General features: G+C 40.9%; 1 protein-coding gene across 1 annotated transcript in view; it reads left to right on the forward strand.

Moving 5' to 3' along the window:
• LOC139762757 (phenoloxidase 1-like) overlaps nt 1–14,165 on the forward strand; it is an 84,150-nt gene that overhangs the window by 33,406 nt on the left and 36,579 nt on the right. Inside the window, exons 6-8 of the mRNA XM_071687865.1 lie at nt 2,415–2,617; nt 2,947–3,097; nt 8,138–8,242. Coding sequence (XP_071543966.1) covers nt 2,415–2,617; nt 2,947–3,097; nt 8,138–8,242 — 459 coding nt within the window. The remainder of the gene's footprint in view (nt 1–2,414; nt 2,618–2,946; nt 3,098–8,137; nt 8,243–14,165) is intronic.

Below are 14,165 nucleotides of genomic sequence, written 5' to 3' on the forward strand. Positions count from 1 at the left end.
GAGGGTGTTTTGAAATGGTTTGGGCACATGGAGAGAATGAGTGAGGAAAGATTGACCAAGAGGATATATGTGTCGGAGGTGGAGGGAACGAGGAGAAGTGGGAGACCAAATTGGAGGTGGAAAGATGGAGTGAAAAAGATTTTGTGTGATCGGGGCCTGATCATGCAGGAGGATGAAAGGAGGGCAAGGAATAGAGTGAATTGGATCGATGTGGTATACCGGGGTTGACGTGCTGTCAGTGGATTGAATCAGGGCATGTGAAGCGTCTGGGGTAAACCATGGAAAGCTGTGTAGGTATGTATATTTGCGTGTGTGTGGACGTATGTATATACATGTGTATGGGGGTGGGTTGGGCCATTTCTTTCGTCTGTTTCCTTGCGCTACCTCGCAAACGCGGGAGAAAAAAAAAAAAAAGGAAAGCTACCGAATGACTTCTGTGAACTGGTAAAGGTAACTGAGGACAAAGACTTGGGCATGATAATCTCTGGTGACCTTAAACCATGAAGCAGCACACACAAGCAGTGAAAAGAAAGGAACAGATTTTTTGAATTCATAGGTAGGGCCTTCAAATTTAAGTCCAGGGAATCATCCTTACTCTTTAATTCATTGATTCATCCACATCTTGAATATTGTGATCAGTGTTGGTCACCCACCTGTGAAATAGACATAGACTGATTGGAGAGCATACAGCATCAAGCTACCAAGATGATTCCTGGAATGAGAAACTAATTCTACGAGATCAGATTAAACAATTGAATCTTTTGTGCATAGAAAAGAGACGATTAAGAGGTGATTAAATACAGTTATTTAAAATGATCAAAGGCTTTGATAATTTTGATCTTTCAGTTACTTAAGACTTGCTTCGTCTAACATGTGGGCAAACATTATATCTTGGATGAAACGAAGTACTTTTCTTCAATAGGATTGTTAACATATGGATAAATTTGCCAATTAGGTTGTCACAATGACAATTTGTGGGTTATTCTGTTTGAATTATCTGCATGCCTTCTAACTTTTACCACACTAATCTGTTAGTTTCTGATGTCTTCCACTATCACAAACGGCCTTAAAATGACCCAGTGGTCTGTTGGTGTTTGAATTCCTTTTATTTCTTTGTATCTTGTATTTCAGATGCTTATTAAGATCAAGTTGTATTTAAGTTTGTAAGGGGAAAGTCATCTAGTTATAACCATGGTTCTTTTTCCTTAACATTCATAAGTTCCTTAACTTTTAATGCTATTCCCTCAAATATATCTATGACACCCATTCCCTCCGGAATTTCCCTAAGGGGTGGCCATGGCAAAAGAATCTCCAGATCATGTTCATGAACATCATTGCTGCTTCTAATCCTTCAGTGCCTCACCCATGACAAGCCACTGGCAGAGGGCAGTCTAGCACAGTGTTTCCAGAGAGTCCTACCTAATGTTCATACCGACTTTACTTAATGCGTCTACCTCATGTTCCTGCTCAATGTACCAACCTACTACAGCTATCTCATACTTCTTCCTAATGTTCCTACCCACTACTTTTATGTAATGCTTCTGCCTAATGTTCCTACCTACTACTTCTATCAATTGCTTCTACCATTTTGCCAAAAGGCAAGGCTAGTGCAGAGTGCTTTCTGCAGTAAAATCGAGAGTGCTTTCTGCAGTAAAATTGAAAGTTACAAAGAATGAGTGTGAGTTGACTATTGTCAAGTGTTATACTTTATTAGATTTTCCATTTATTGCTAAGATAGGGATTATTCTTAAGTGTGATAGAGGCAGCTATGTTTCAAATTACTTTGAATTGCTGATATTATTGTTTAATTTTTTCATACTTGATCATCATTTTCCTCAGTAGTGAGATACTACCAGGAACAAAGAAAGGCCATGTTTGCTCATATCTATTCTAGCTGTCATGTGCAATACACAAATCACAGCTCCCTGTTCACCACTGGGTATGGGAAGCTGCCATGGTTTACCATGGCAGCTTCCCATACCCAGTCCAGTCTAGTGATAGCATGTCAACTACAGTATACCACATTGTTCCAATGTGCATTTTTCATCCTCCTGCATGTTCAGACTCGATTCACTCAAATCTTTTTCGCTCTATCCTTCCATCTCCAATTTGGTCTCCCCCTTTTCCTTGTCCTTGTTATTTCATTTCAAAAGATTATGAATTTACCTTGATTTTTAGAAAAGCAACTGAAACACATTTTGGTTATCCATATGTATATGTGCAAAAGAATAAGATTTATGTGCTATAGAAATTGTTAGGATTCATCTGCCTAGTATGGGAAATGGTTTATTTGATGTAAAGATAAAAAATGGAGTACTCATTTGCATGAGCTACAAGTGAATTGATGTGCTAGAAGTGGAAAACTGATAATTGTCTTCAGTCTTCAAATATGATTTGGACATTTTTTCCCTCAGACAGCACCTATAGTAATTGAGTATGGACCTGAATTTGCAAGCACCAACATCAAACCTGAACATAGGGTGTCATACTGGCGAGAGGACTATGGCATTAACTCCCACCACTGGCATTGGCACCTTGTATACCCTGTTGGTTTTGGAGAAGCACCAGACCGCAAAGGTGAACTCTTCTTCTACATGCACCAGCAAATGCTTGCCAGGTGAGTGGATTATGCCAAAAAATATTATTTGTACATGGAATATGTGAACGCTTCCATCCATATTCAAAATAGTTTGCAAATATTTAAGTGATCAAAATCTTTGTTTTTCACTAATCTACCAGAGCATTATGTATTACTTGTGATTTATTGCCCTATTCTACCAGGAATAATGTGCATTATGGCAAAAAAGCTTAATGTCAATATGAAATAGGTGAACATTTCCATCCATGTTCAAAACTGTTCGCAAATATTGAAGTAATTAAAGTCTGTTTCATTAAATTTCTAGTGCACCATGCAATGCTTGTGATTTATTACCTCATTTTTATCAGATATGATATGGAACGTCTTAGCGTTGGCCTCAACCGTACTGAAAAATTGGAGAACTGGCGTGTACCTGTTCCTGATGGTTACTTCTCAAAATTAACCGTTAACAACACAAGCAGAGCTTGGGGAACTCGCCAGGACAACTCCATGTTGATGGTGAGTGTGTGTGACCTCAGGACATTAGTGATCTGGGAAAATGGGACCTTCAAGGACAACAGTGCCATGAGAAAATGTATGGACATTTATATATTGTCTTGAAAGAAAAGATATTATATTATGGTAATTTAGAGTTCCAGACAATATTTCATGTTCTCAGCTTCCTCTGTACAGTATTCTCATTAATTGATCCATAACCTGGCATCTGTGGTGAGAAGTTTTTGGATATATCAGAGGTCAGCTTGTCAGATCCCTATTGCAACATTACACATAGTGAATGTGTGAGATTGTTGAAGAAAGCATCATGCATAAAATGAGGGTGGAAACCCCAAAGTGCAACACTATAATGAAGGTAGATTTGGTGGGTTTCTAGGATAAAACTTTAGGGGAAATTATGGCTTTCAATATGGCCTTTTGGGGATGGATGTGTGAACACTTTGGAATTTGTATTCACATAGTGTTTAAGATTTGCTAGGATGACACTATAAAGTACACTATAATTTTCTCTCTAAGTTTGTGATTTTCTTATATCTTGCCTTACTAGCCTTACTAGTTTTCCCCAGAAGCCCCAACTATGAGACTCACAGTGCCCAGGAAACTACCCATGTACAAAGTGTGGGACCATAGGACAGCTAGAGAGTGAATTGTAGTGTCTTCAATTTAAACATTGCATCGTGGGCGTTAGATTTCTTTTGATATGTTGAATCGATGTTTGTAATGTTGGAATGCAGATGAGAAAGGGTCTCCTACATATATCTGGGCACTGTGGTTTAGATAGTTGTATATCTGGTGGGTTGGTGTTTAGGAGTGGTTTGGGATGGAAGCTGACTAGTGTGCATATGTTTTTTCAGTAATTTTTTTAGCATAGGTTTTTGAAATGTTTGGCAGGGGTAAGCTTTTTATTTCTATCTGTGGTTGGTGGTTAATAATGATGTGGTTTAGATGGGAGAGGTCTAGGGTTATTGCAGAGAATTGAGTGTTGAGCATTATTGAGGTGGGATTGTTTTGTGCAGATCTTTATTATATTGTATAGGTGTTGAGTGTTTGTGGATGCTAGACAGCCAGTGATTGTTCAGAGTGCTTTGATTTTCCTGATTTACAGCTTAGTTGTATTTGGGTTTGAGAGGGTTGATTGCCAGGCAGTTGAGGTGTGATTTACGATGGAACAGATGAATTGTTTTCAGAGTATGCTAAGGAATTTTTTTCTTTGTCCTGAATTTCATGACAGGTAGTTTTCTGACCACATTTAGTTTGTTTGTTGCTTTTGTTTTGATTCTGTTTGTGTGGAAGTGAATGTCATGAGTGTGTCATATGTCATGCCTAGAATGGTCAATGTTTTGTCCAGTGGGAATTACTGTCCATTCAAGGTGACTTGAGGATATAAGCTGGATTCATGTCTTTATGGGGTTAAAGGAGTGATTGAAGACTCCTGTGGAAATACAGACATTCTGTTGTGGATGAGTCATTATTCCAATTGTATGATGTAGTGCTGCATGATTGTTGATGATACTGTGGTGTCAAGATATTTTGATATGATTGTGAGGTCATTTGCATATGAAAGGACCTTCATGTTATGATCTACTGCTTGGGAACTCCATTGTAGAATTCAAATGTTTTATAGATAAAGATGTCAGTGATTCTGTCATAGTGGCTGGCTATGAAATTGAGCAACCTCTTTTTATCACTGCTGTGGAGAATGGCGTCAAGTATCTTTTGTGTGAAGTTATGTTGGTAGCAGTGTTTCTGTTGCTGAATTTAATGCATCCTAGGAGCTTCAGGAGCCCCTGGAAAAGGGGTCTTGTTAGTGTCAGGCCCCTTTCCCAGCATTTTGTAGAAGGCGACTAAAGGGGGCTGGAGCTAGGGGGGCTGGAAACCCTCCCTTCCTTGCATTTAAATTTCTAAAAGGGGAAACAGAAGGAGTCTAGCAGGGAGTGCTCATCATCTTCAATCTTCGAAGGCTCAGACTGGGGTGTCTGAATGTGTGTAGATGTCACCAAGATGTGAAGAAAGGAGAGATAGTTAGTACTTTTGAGGAAAGAAACCTGGATGTTTTGGCTCTGAGTGAAACAAAGCTCAAGGGTAAAGGGGAAGAATGGTTTGGGAAAGTCTTGGGAGTAAAGTCGGGTTGGTGAGGGGACAAGAGCTAAGGAAGGAGCAGCAATATTCCTGAAGCAGGAGTTATGGGAGTATGTGATAGAGTGTAAGAAAGTAAATTCTAGATTGATGTGGGTAGAACTGAAAGTGGATGGAGAGAGATGGGTGATTATTGGTATGTATGCATCTGGTCATGAAAAGAAAGATCATGAGAGGCAAGTGTTCTGGGAGCAGCTGAGTGAGTGTGCCAGCAGCTTTGATGGACGAGACAGGGTTTTAGTGATGGCTGATTTGAATGTGAAGGTGAGTAATGTGGCAGTTGAGGGTATAATTGGTGTGCAGAGGGTATTCAGTGTTGTGAATGGAAATGGTGAAGAGCTTGTGGATTTGTGTGCTGAAAAAAACACTGGTGATTGGGAATACCTGGTTCAAAAAGAGAGATATACATAAGTATGCATATGTCAGTGGGAGGGATGGTCAAAGAGCATTATTGAATTATGCATTAATTGATAGGCATGTAAAAGATAGACTTTTGGATATCAATGTGCTGAGAGGGGCAGCTGGATGGATGTCTGTTCACTATCTTGTGGAGGTGAAGGTGAAGATTTGTAGATGTTTTCAGAGAAGAGAGAATGTTGGAGAGAAGAGAGTAGTGAGAGTAAGTGAGCTTGGAAAGGAGACTTGTGTGAGGAAGCACAGGAGAGATTGAATGTAGAATGGCAAAAGGTGAGAGAAAATGACATGAGGGGGTAAGGGTAAGTGGGTAAGGGATGGGATGTATTTAGGGAAATAGTAATGGCCTGTGCAAAAGGTGCATGCGTGCATGAGACAGGTGGGAGGTAGGCAGATTAGAAAGGGTAATGAGTGGTGGGATGAAGAAGTAAAGTTGTTAGTGAAAGAGAAAAGAGAGGTGTTTGGATGATACTTGCAGGGTAGCAGTGCAAATGACTGGGAGATGTATATAAGAAAGTGGGAGGAGGTCAAGAGAACGGTGCAGGGGTTGAAAAAGAGGGCAAATGAGAGTTGGGGCATGAGAGTATCATTAAACTTTAGGGAGATTGAAAAGATGTTTTGGAAAGACGTAAATAACGTGCGGAAGACAAGAGAACAAATGGGAACATCGGTGAAGGGGCAATTGGTGAAGTGATATCAGGTAGTTATGAAGTGAGAAGGAGGTGGAGTGGATATTTTGAAGGTTTGTTAAATGTGTTAGATGATTAGAGTGGCAGATATAGGGTGTTTTTGTTGGGATGGTATGCAGAGGGTCAGGGAGAATGATTTGGTTAAGAGAGAAGAGGTGGTGAAAGCTCTGCGGAAGATGCACTCTGGCAAGGCGGCGGGTTTGGATGGTATCGCAGTATAATTTATTAAAAAAGGGGGTGACTGTGTTGTTGATTGGTTGGTAAGGATATTCATTGTATGTATGGATCATGGTGAAGTGCCAGAGAATTGCAAGAATGCATGCATAGTGCCATTGTACAAAGGCAAAGGAGATAAAGGTGTGTGTTCAAATTACAGACATAAGTTTGTTGAGTATTCCTGGGAAATTATATTGGAGGGTATTGATTGAGAAGGTGAAGGCATGTACTGAGTACCAGACTGCGGAAGAGCAGCGTAGTTTCAGAAATGGTAGAGGATGTGTGGATCAGGTGTTTGCTTTGAAGAATGTATGTGAGAAATACTTAGAAAAACAGATGGATGTATATGTAGCATATATAGATCTGGAGAAGGCATATGATAGGGTTGATAGAGATGCTTTGTGGAAGGTTTTAAGAATATATGGTGTGGGAGGTAAGTTGTCAGAAGTAGTGAAAAGTTTCTACCAAGGATGTAAGGCGTGTGTACGAGTAGGAAGAGAGGAGAGTGATTGGTTCCCAGTGAATGTCGGTCTGTGGCAGGATGAGTAATGTCCTCATGGTTGTTTAATTTGTTTATGGTTGGGGTGGCTAGGGAGGTAAAAGCAAGAGTTTTGGAGAAAGGGGTGATTATGCAGTCTGTTGTGGATGGGAGGGCATGGGAAGTGAGTCCGCTGCTAAGTCCTCTCCCAGATATCAAAAACGCTTCACTTCCTCCATTTTTTCTCCATTCAAACTTATCTCCTAATTAACTTGTCTCTCAACTCTACTGAACTAACCATGGTAATAAGAAGAGCATGGTTGAGAGAGCATAAGAGGGTGCGCTGAAATGGTTTGGGCATATAAAGAGAATGAGTGAGGAAAGATTAACAAAGAGGAAATATGTGTTAGAAGTGAGGGAAACAAGGAAAACAGGAGACCAAATTGGAGATCAAAGGATGGAATGAAAAAGATTTTGAGCGATTGGGGCCTGAACATACAGGAGGGTGAAAGGCGTGCAAGGAATAGAGTGAGTTGGAACGATGTGGTAAACTGGGGTCAACGTGCTGTCACTGGATTGAACCAGGGCATGTGAAGCATCTAGGGCAAACCCTGGAAAGGTCTGTGGGGCCTGGATGTGGAAAGGGAGCTGTGGTTTTGATGCATTACACATGATGGCTAGAGAATGTATGTGAGCAGTTGCAGCCTTTTTACATCTGTTCCTGGTGCTACCTTGCTAACACAAGAAACAGCAATCACATATGAAAAAAATACCCTTGTTCTAACTTCTTCATGTTTATAACTTTCTTAAACAGTGTTTCATATCCTGGCTGTTGAATTCCATTTGCCAATGTATAATCCCATAGAATTAATTGCTTATCTACAGCTACTACCTATGTATTTCCTTTTAGGGATTTGTTTCCTCACTGAACTCCTTATGTTTGTATTTTCCATATATTAATCCTATACAATTGCATCATCACACTTTGTGAACCCATGGGTTGGCTAGTGGTCATAGAAGACTTCATGGGTAGTACTGGTTCTTAAAAGGTTGTTCTGGAGCTGAAAGGCTCAATTTATTGAAATTCATTGAATGATTTACTTCACCTAGGACCTCAGACGGGAAGACATTGGGTTGGAACCTTTAGACATCACAGACTTAGAGATTTGGCGCTCTCGAATTTTTGATGCCATCCACCAAGGCTACATGAATGATGTAGTAATGGGCTTAGTCCGGTTTTAGTTCTGTGCATGATTTTTATTTTCCTCATTTGGCTGAATTTTGATGTGGATAGGTTTTTGACATTATTTATTAACCAATATTGATCACAATTCTTTTTCTCCCCAGCGGAATGGCGAGAAAGTACCCTTATCAGATAATGTTTACATCTGGAAAAAGGGGAATTGATATATTGGGTGATGCAGTTGAGGCAGATCGTAGGCTGAGCGTTAATTCCCTTTACTATGGTGATTTGCACAACCAGGGTCATATAGTTATAGCATTCACTCATGACAATGACAATGCCCACAAGGTAATCTATCTTAATTTCAGTTTTGATATTTGTTGTATTTTAGATTTATTTCCATTTACATAGGGTGAATCAATCAAGCACATATAAGCCTTAGTTTACTTATGAATATTCTGATTTCTTGGCAGTGTACTGATGTGAAACTTGAATTATAGAGTAGAAGTGCATCTTATTTTTTCACTTTGCATGCAAGTTCATTTGTCATGCTAAACTAAAGTCCATGTGTACAGTTCAACAAAATTAAGCAAGGCATGTCTCTTGCACCTGATCAAAAACTATTCTTATAAGATCACTTTAGATATGTTTACCTGCACTCAGTGTTCTTTGCATTCAACTTCTTCTGTGTCTTCATCTTTTCCATGTACCTTCAGCCAGACTACATCACTGGTATATCTTCCATACAGTTTCCCTGACTATACCACCTTTATTTATGTATATCATTCTTGATTGCCATTTCCCTCAACAGTGAGGTAGTGCCAGAAAGAAGACAAAAAAAGCCACATTCATTCACACTCAGTCTCTAGCTGTCATGCAATAATGCCTGAAACCACAGCTCCCTTTCCACATGCAGGCCCCTCATACCTTTCCATGGTTTACCCCAGACGCTTCACTTGCCTTGGTTCAATCCATTAACAGCACGTCGACCCCAGTATTCCACATTGTTCCAATTCATTCTATTCCTTATACGTCTTTCACCCTCCTGTATGCTCAGGTCCCAATCGCTCAAAATCTTTTTCATTCCATCCTTCTACCTCCAGTTTGGTCTCCTGCTTCTTCTTCCCTCCACCTCTGACACATATATCCATTTCTTCAATCTTTCCTCACTCATTCTCTCCATATGACCAAACCATTTCAACTCACCCTTTTTTGATCTCCCAACCACACTCTCTTTATTACCACACATATCTCTTATCCTTTCATTACTTACTCAGTCAAACCACCTCGCACCTCATATTGTCCTCAACCATTTCATTTCCAACCCATCCACCCTCCTCCGCACAACCCTATCTACAGCCCATGCCTCGCATCCATGTAACATTGTTGGAACCACTATTCCTTCAAACATACCCATTTTTGCTCTCTGAGATAACGTTCTTGCCTTCCACTTATTCTTCAACACACCCAGAACCTTTGCCCCCTCCTCCACCTGTGACTCACGTCTACTTCCATGGTTCTATCCGCTGCTAAGTCCTCTCCCAGATATCAAAAACGCTTCACTTCCTCCATTTTTTCTCCATTCAAACTTATCTCCCAATTAACTTGTCTCTCAACTCTACTGAACTAACCATGGTAATAAAAAGAGCATGGTTGAGAGAGCATAAGAGGGTGCGCTGAAATGGTTTGGGCATATAAAGAGAATGAGTGAGGAAAGATTAACAAAGAGGAAATATGTGTTAGAAGTGAGGGAAACAAGGAAAACAGGAGACCAAATTGGAGATCAAAGGATGGAATGAAAAAGATTTTGAGCAATCAGGGCCTGAACATGAAGGCAGGTGAAAGGTTTGCATGGGATAAAGTGAATTGGAACAATTCCTGTCAATGGACTGAAGCAGGACAGGTGAAAAATGCAGGGTAAACCTGGTCCTGGTTGTGGATAGGGGGCTGTGGTTTTGATGCATTACACATGACAGCTAGAGACTGAGTGTGAACGAATGTGGCCTTTTTGTCCTTTCGTGGCACTACCTTTGCTGGTAGGGGTGGGGAGGATACTATTTCATGTGTGGCGGGTAGCAATGGGAATGGATGAAGGCAGCATGTATGAATATGCACATGTGTATGTATGTATGTCTGTGTATGTATTTATTTTATTTATTGTACTTTTTCACTGTCTCCCGCTTTAGCGAGGTAGCGCAAGGAAACGTGAAAGAATATGTATATGTTGAAAGGTAAATGTATTTATATGTGTGTGTGTGTATGGGCGTTTATGTATATACGTGTGTATGTGGGTGGGTCTGGGCCATTCCTCATCTGTTTCCTTGTGCTACCTCGCTGATGCAGGAGACGGCGAATAAATGTAATGAAAATATTTTTGTTTTCGATACTTAATCTGCTCTTCCTGCATAAGCGAGGGAATGCCAGGAAACAGATGAAGAAACACCACATCCATTTATATCCATTCTCCAGCTGTCATGTAATGCTTCAAATCCTCAGCTCTCTATCCACAACCAAGCCCCATAGGCCTTTCCATGGTTTATCCCAGATGCTTCACATGGGCTGTAGATAAGGCTGTGCAGAGGAGGGTATCTGTGTTGGAAAGGAAACGTTTGAGGACAAAATGTGGTATAAGATTGTTTGATTAAGTTATGAAAGGTTAACAGAGATTTATTTTATTTATTTATTGTACTTTTTCACTGTCTCCCGCTTTAGCGAGGTAGCGCAAGGAAAAGATGAGGAATGGCCCAACCCACCCACATACACGTGTATATACATAAATGCCCATACACACACATATACATACATATACATTTCACCATATACATATGTAAACATACACAGACATATACATATATGCACATGTACATATTCATACATGCTGCCTTCATCCATTACATCACAACCCCACCACACATAAAATAGCATCCCCCTTCAGCGAGGTAGTGCCAGAAAGAAGACAAAAAAAGCCACATTCATTCACACTCAGTCTCTAGCTGTCATGTGCAATGCACTGAAACCACAGCTCCCTTTCCACATGCAGGCCCCTCATACCTTTCCATGGTTTACCCCAGACGCTTCACTTGCCTTGGTTCAATCCATTAACAGCACGTCGACCCCAGTATTCCACATTGTTCCAATTCATTCTATTCCTTATACGTCTTTCACCCTCCTGTATGCTCAGGTCCCAATCGCTCAAAATCTTTTTCATTCCATCCTTCTACCTCCAGTTTGGTCTCCTGCTTCTTCTTCCCTCCACCTCTGACACATATATCCATTTCTTCAATCTTTCCTCACTCATTCTCTCCATATGACCAACCATTTCAACTCACCCTTTTTTGATCTCCCAACCACACTCTCTTTATTACCACACATATCTCTTATCCTTTCATTACTTACTCAGTCAAACCACCTCGCACCTCATATTGTCCTCAACCATTCATTTCCAACCCATCCACCCTCCTCCGCACAACCCTATCTACAGCCCATGCCTCGCATCCATGTAACATTGTTGGAACCACTATTCCTTCAAACATACCCATTTTTGCTCTCTGAGATAACGTTCTTGCCTTCCACTTATTCTTCAACACACCCAGAACCTTTGCCCCCTCCTCCAACCCTGTGACTCACGTCTACTTCCATGGTTCTATCCGCTGCTAAGTCCTCTCCCAGATATCAAAAACGCTTCACTTCCTCCATTTTTTCTCCATTCAAACTTATCTCCCAATTAACTTGTCTCTCAACTCTACTGAACTAACCATGGTAATAAGAAGAGCATGGTTGAGAGAGCATAAGAGGGTGCGCTGAAATGGTTTGGGCATATAAAGAGAATGAGTGAGGAAAGATTGATGAAGAGGATATATGTGTCAGAGGTGGAGGGAAGAAGGAGAAGTGGGAGACCAAATTGGAGGTGGAAGGATGGAGTGAAAAAGATTTTGAGCGATTGGGGCCTGAACATACAGGAGGGTGAAAGGCGTGCAAGGAATAGAGTGAGTTGGAACGATGTGGTAAACTGGGGTCAACGTGCTGTCACTGGATTGAACCAGGGCATGTGAAGCATCTAGGGCAAACCCTGGAAAGGTCTGTGGGGCCTGGATGTGGAAAGGGAGCTGTGGTTTTGATGCATTACACATGACAGCTAGAGACTGAGTGTGAACGAATGTGGCCTTTTTTGTCCTTTCGTGGCACTACCTTGCTGGTAGGGGTGGGGAGGATACTATTTCATGTGTGGCGGGGTAGCAATGGGAATGGATGAAGGCAGCATGTATGAATATGCACATGTGTATGTATGTATGTCTGTGTATGTATTTATTTATTTATTGTACTTTTTCACTGTCTCCCGCTTTAGCGAGGTAGCGCAAGGAAACGTGAAAGAATATGTATATGTTGAAAGGTAAATGTATTTATATGTGTGTGTGTGTATGGGCGTTTATGTATATACGTGTGTATGTGGGTGGGTCTGGGCCATTCCTCATCTGTTTCCTTGTGCTACCTCGCTGATGCAGGAGACGGCGAATAAATGTAATGAAAATATTTTTGTTTTCGATACTTAATCTGCTCTTCCTGCATAAGTGAGGGAATGCCAGGAAACAGATGAAGAAACACCACATCCATTTATATCCATTCTCCAGCTGTCATGTAATGCTTCAAATCCTCAGCTCTCTATCCACAACCAAGCCCCATAGGCCTTTCCATGGTTTATCCCAGATGCTTCACATGGGCTGTAGATAAGGCTGTGCAGAGGAGGGTATCTGTGTTGGAAAGGAAACGTTTGAGGACAAAATGTGGTATAAGATTGTTTGATTAAGTTATGAAAGGTTAACAGAGATTTATTTTATTTATTTATTATACTTAATCACTGTCTCCCTAGTCAGCGAGGTAGCGCAAGGAAAAGATGAGGAATGGCCCAACCCACCCACATACACGTGTATATACATAAATGCCCATACACACACATATACATACATATACATTTCACCATATACATATGTATACATACACAGACATATACATATATGCACATGTACATATTCATACTTGCTGCCTTCATCCATTACATCACAACCCCACCACACATAAAATAGCATCCCCCTTCAGCGAGGTAGTGCCAGAAAGAAGACAAAAAAAGCCACATTCATTCACACTCAGTCTCTAGCTGTCATGTGCAATGCACTGAAACCACAGCTCCCTTTCCACATGCAGGCCCCTCATACCTTTCCATGGTTTACCCCAGACGCTTCACTTGCCTTGGTTCAATCCATTAACAGCACGTCGACCCCAGTATTCCACATTGTTCCAATTCATTCTATTCCTTATACGTCTTTCACCCTCCTGTATGCTCAGGTCCCAATCGCTCAAAATCTTTTTCATTCCATCCTTCTACCTCCAGTTTGGTCTCCTGCTTCTTCTTCCCTCCACCTCTGACACATATATCCATTTCTTCAATCTTTCCTCACTCATTCTCTCCATATGACCAAACCATTTCAACTCACCCTTTTTTGATCTCCCAACCACACTCTCTTTATTACCACACATATCTCTTATCCTTTCATTACTTACTCAGTCAAACCACCTCGCACCTCATATTGTCCTCAACCATTTCATTTCCAACCCATCCACCCTCCTCCGCACAACCCTATCTACAGCCCATGCCTCGCATCCATGTAACATTGTTGGAACCACTATTCCTTCAAACATACCCATTTTTGCTCTCTGAGATAACGTTCTTGCCTTCCACTTATTCTTCAACACACCCAGAACCTTTGCCCCCTCCTCCACCCTGTGACTCACGTCTACTTCCATGGTTCTATCCGCTGCTAAGTCCTCTCCCAGATATCAAAAACGCTTCACTTCCTCCATTTTTTCTCCATTCAAACTTATCTCCTAATTAACTTGTCTCTCAACTCTACTGAACTTAATAACCATGGTAATAAGAAGAGCATGGTTGAGAGAGCATAA

Source organism: Panulirus ornatus, chromosome 44 (assembly GCF_036320965.1).
Source record: "Panulirus ornatus isolate Po-2019 chromosome 44, ASM3632096v1, whole genome shotgun sequence".
NCBI classification, from domain to species: Eukaryota; Metazoa; Arthropoda; class Malacostraca; order Decapoda; family Palinuridae; genus Panulirus; species Panulirus ornatus.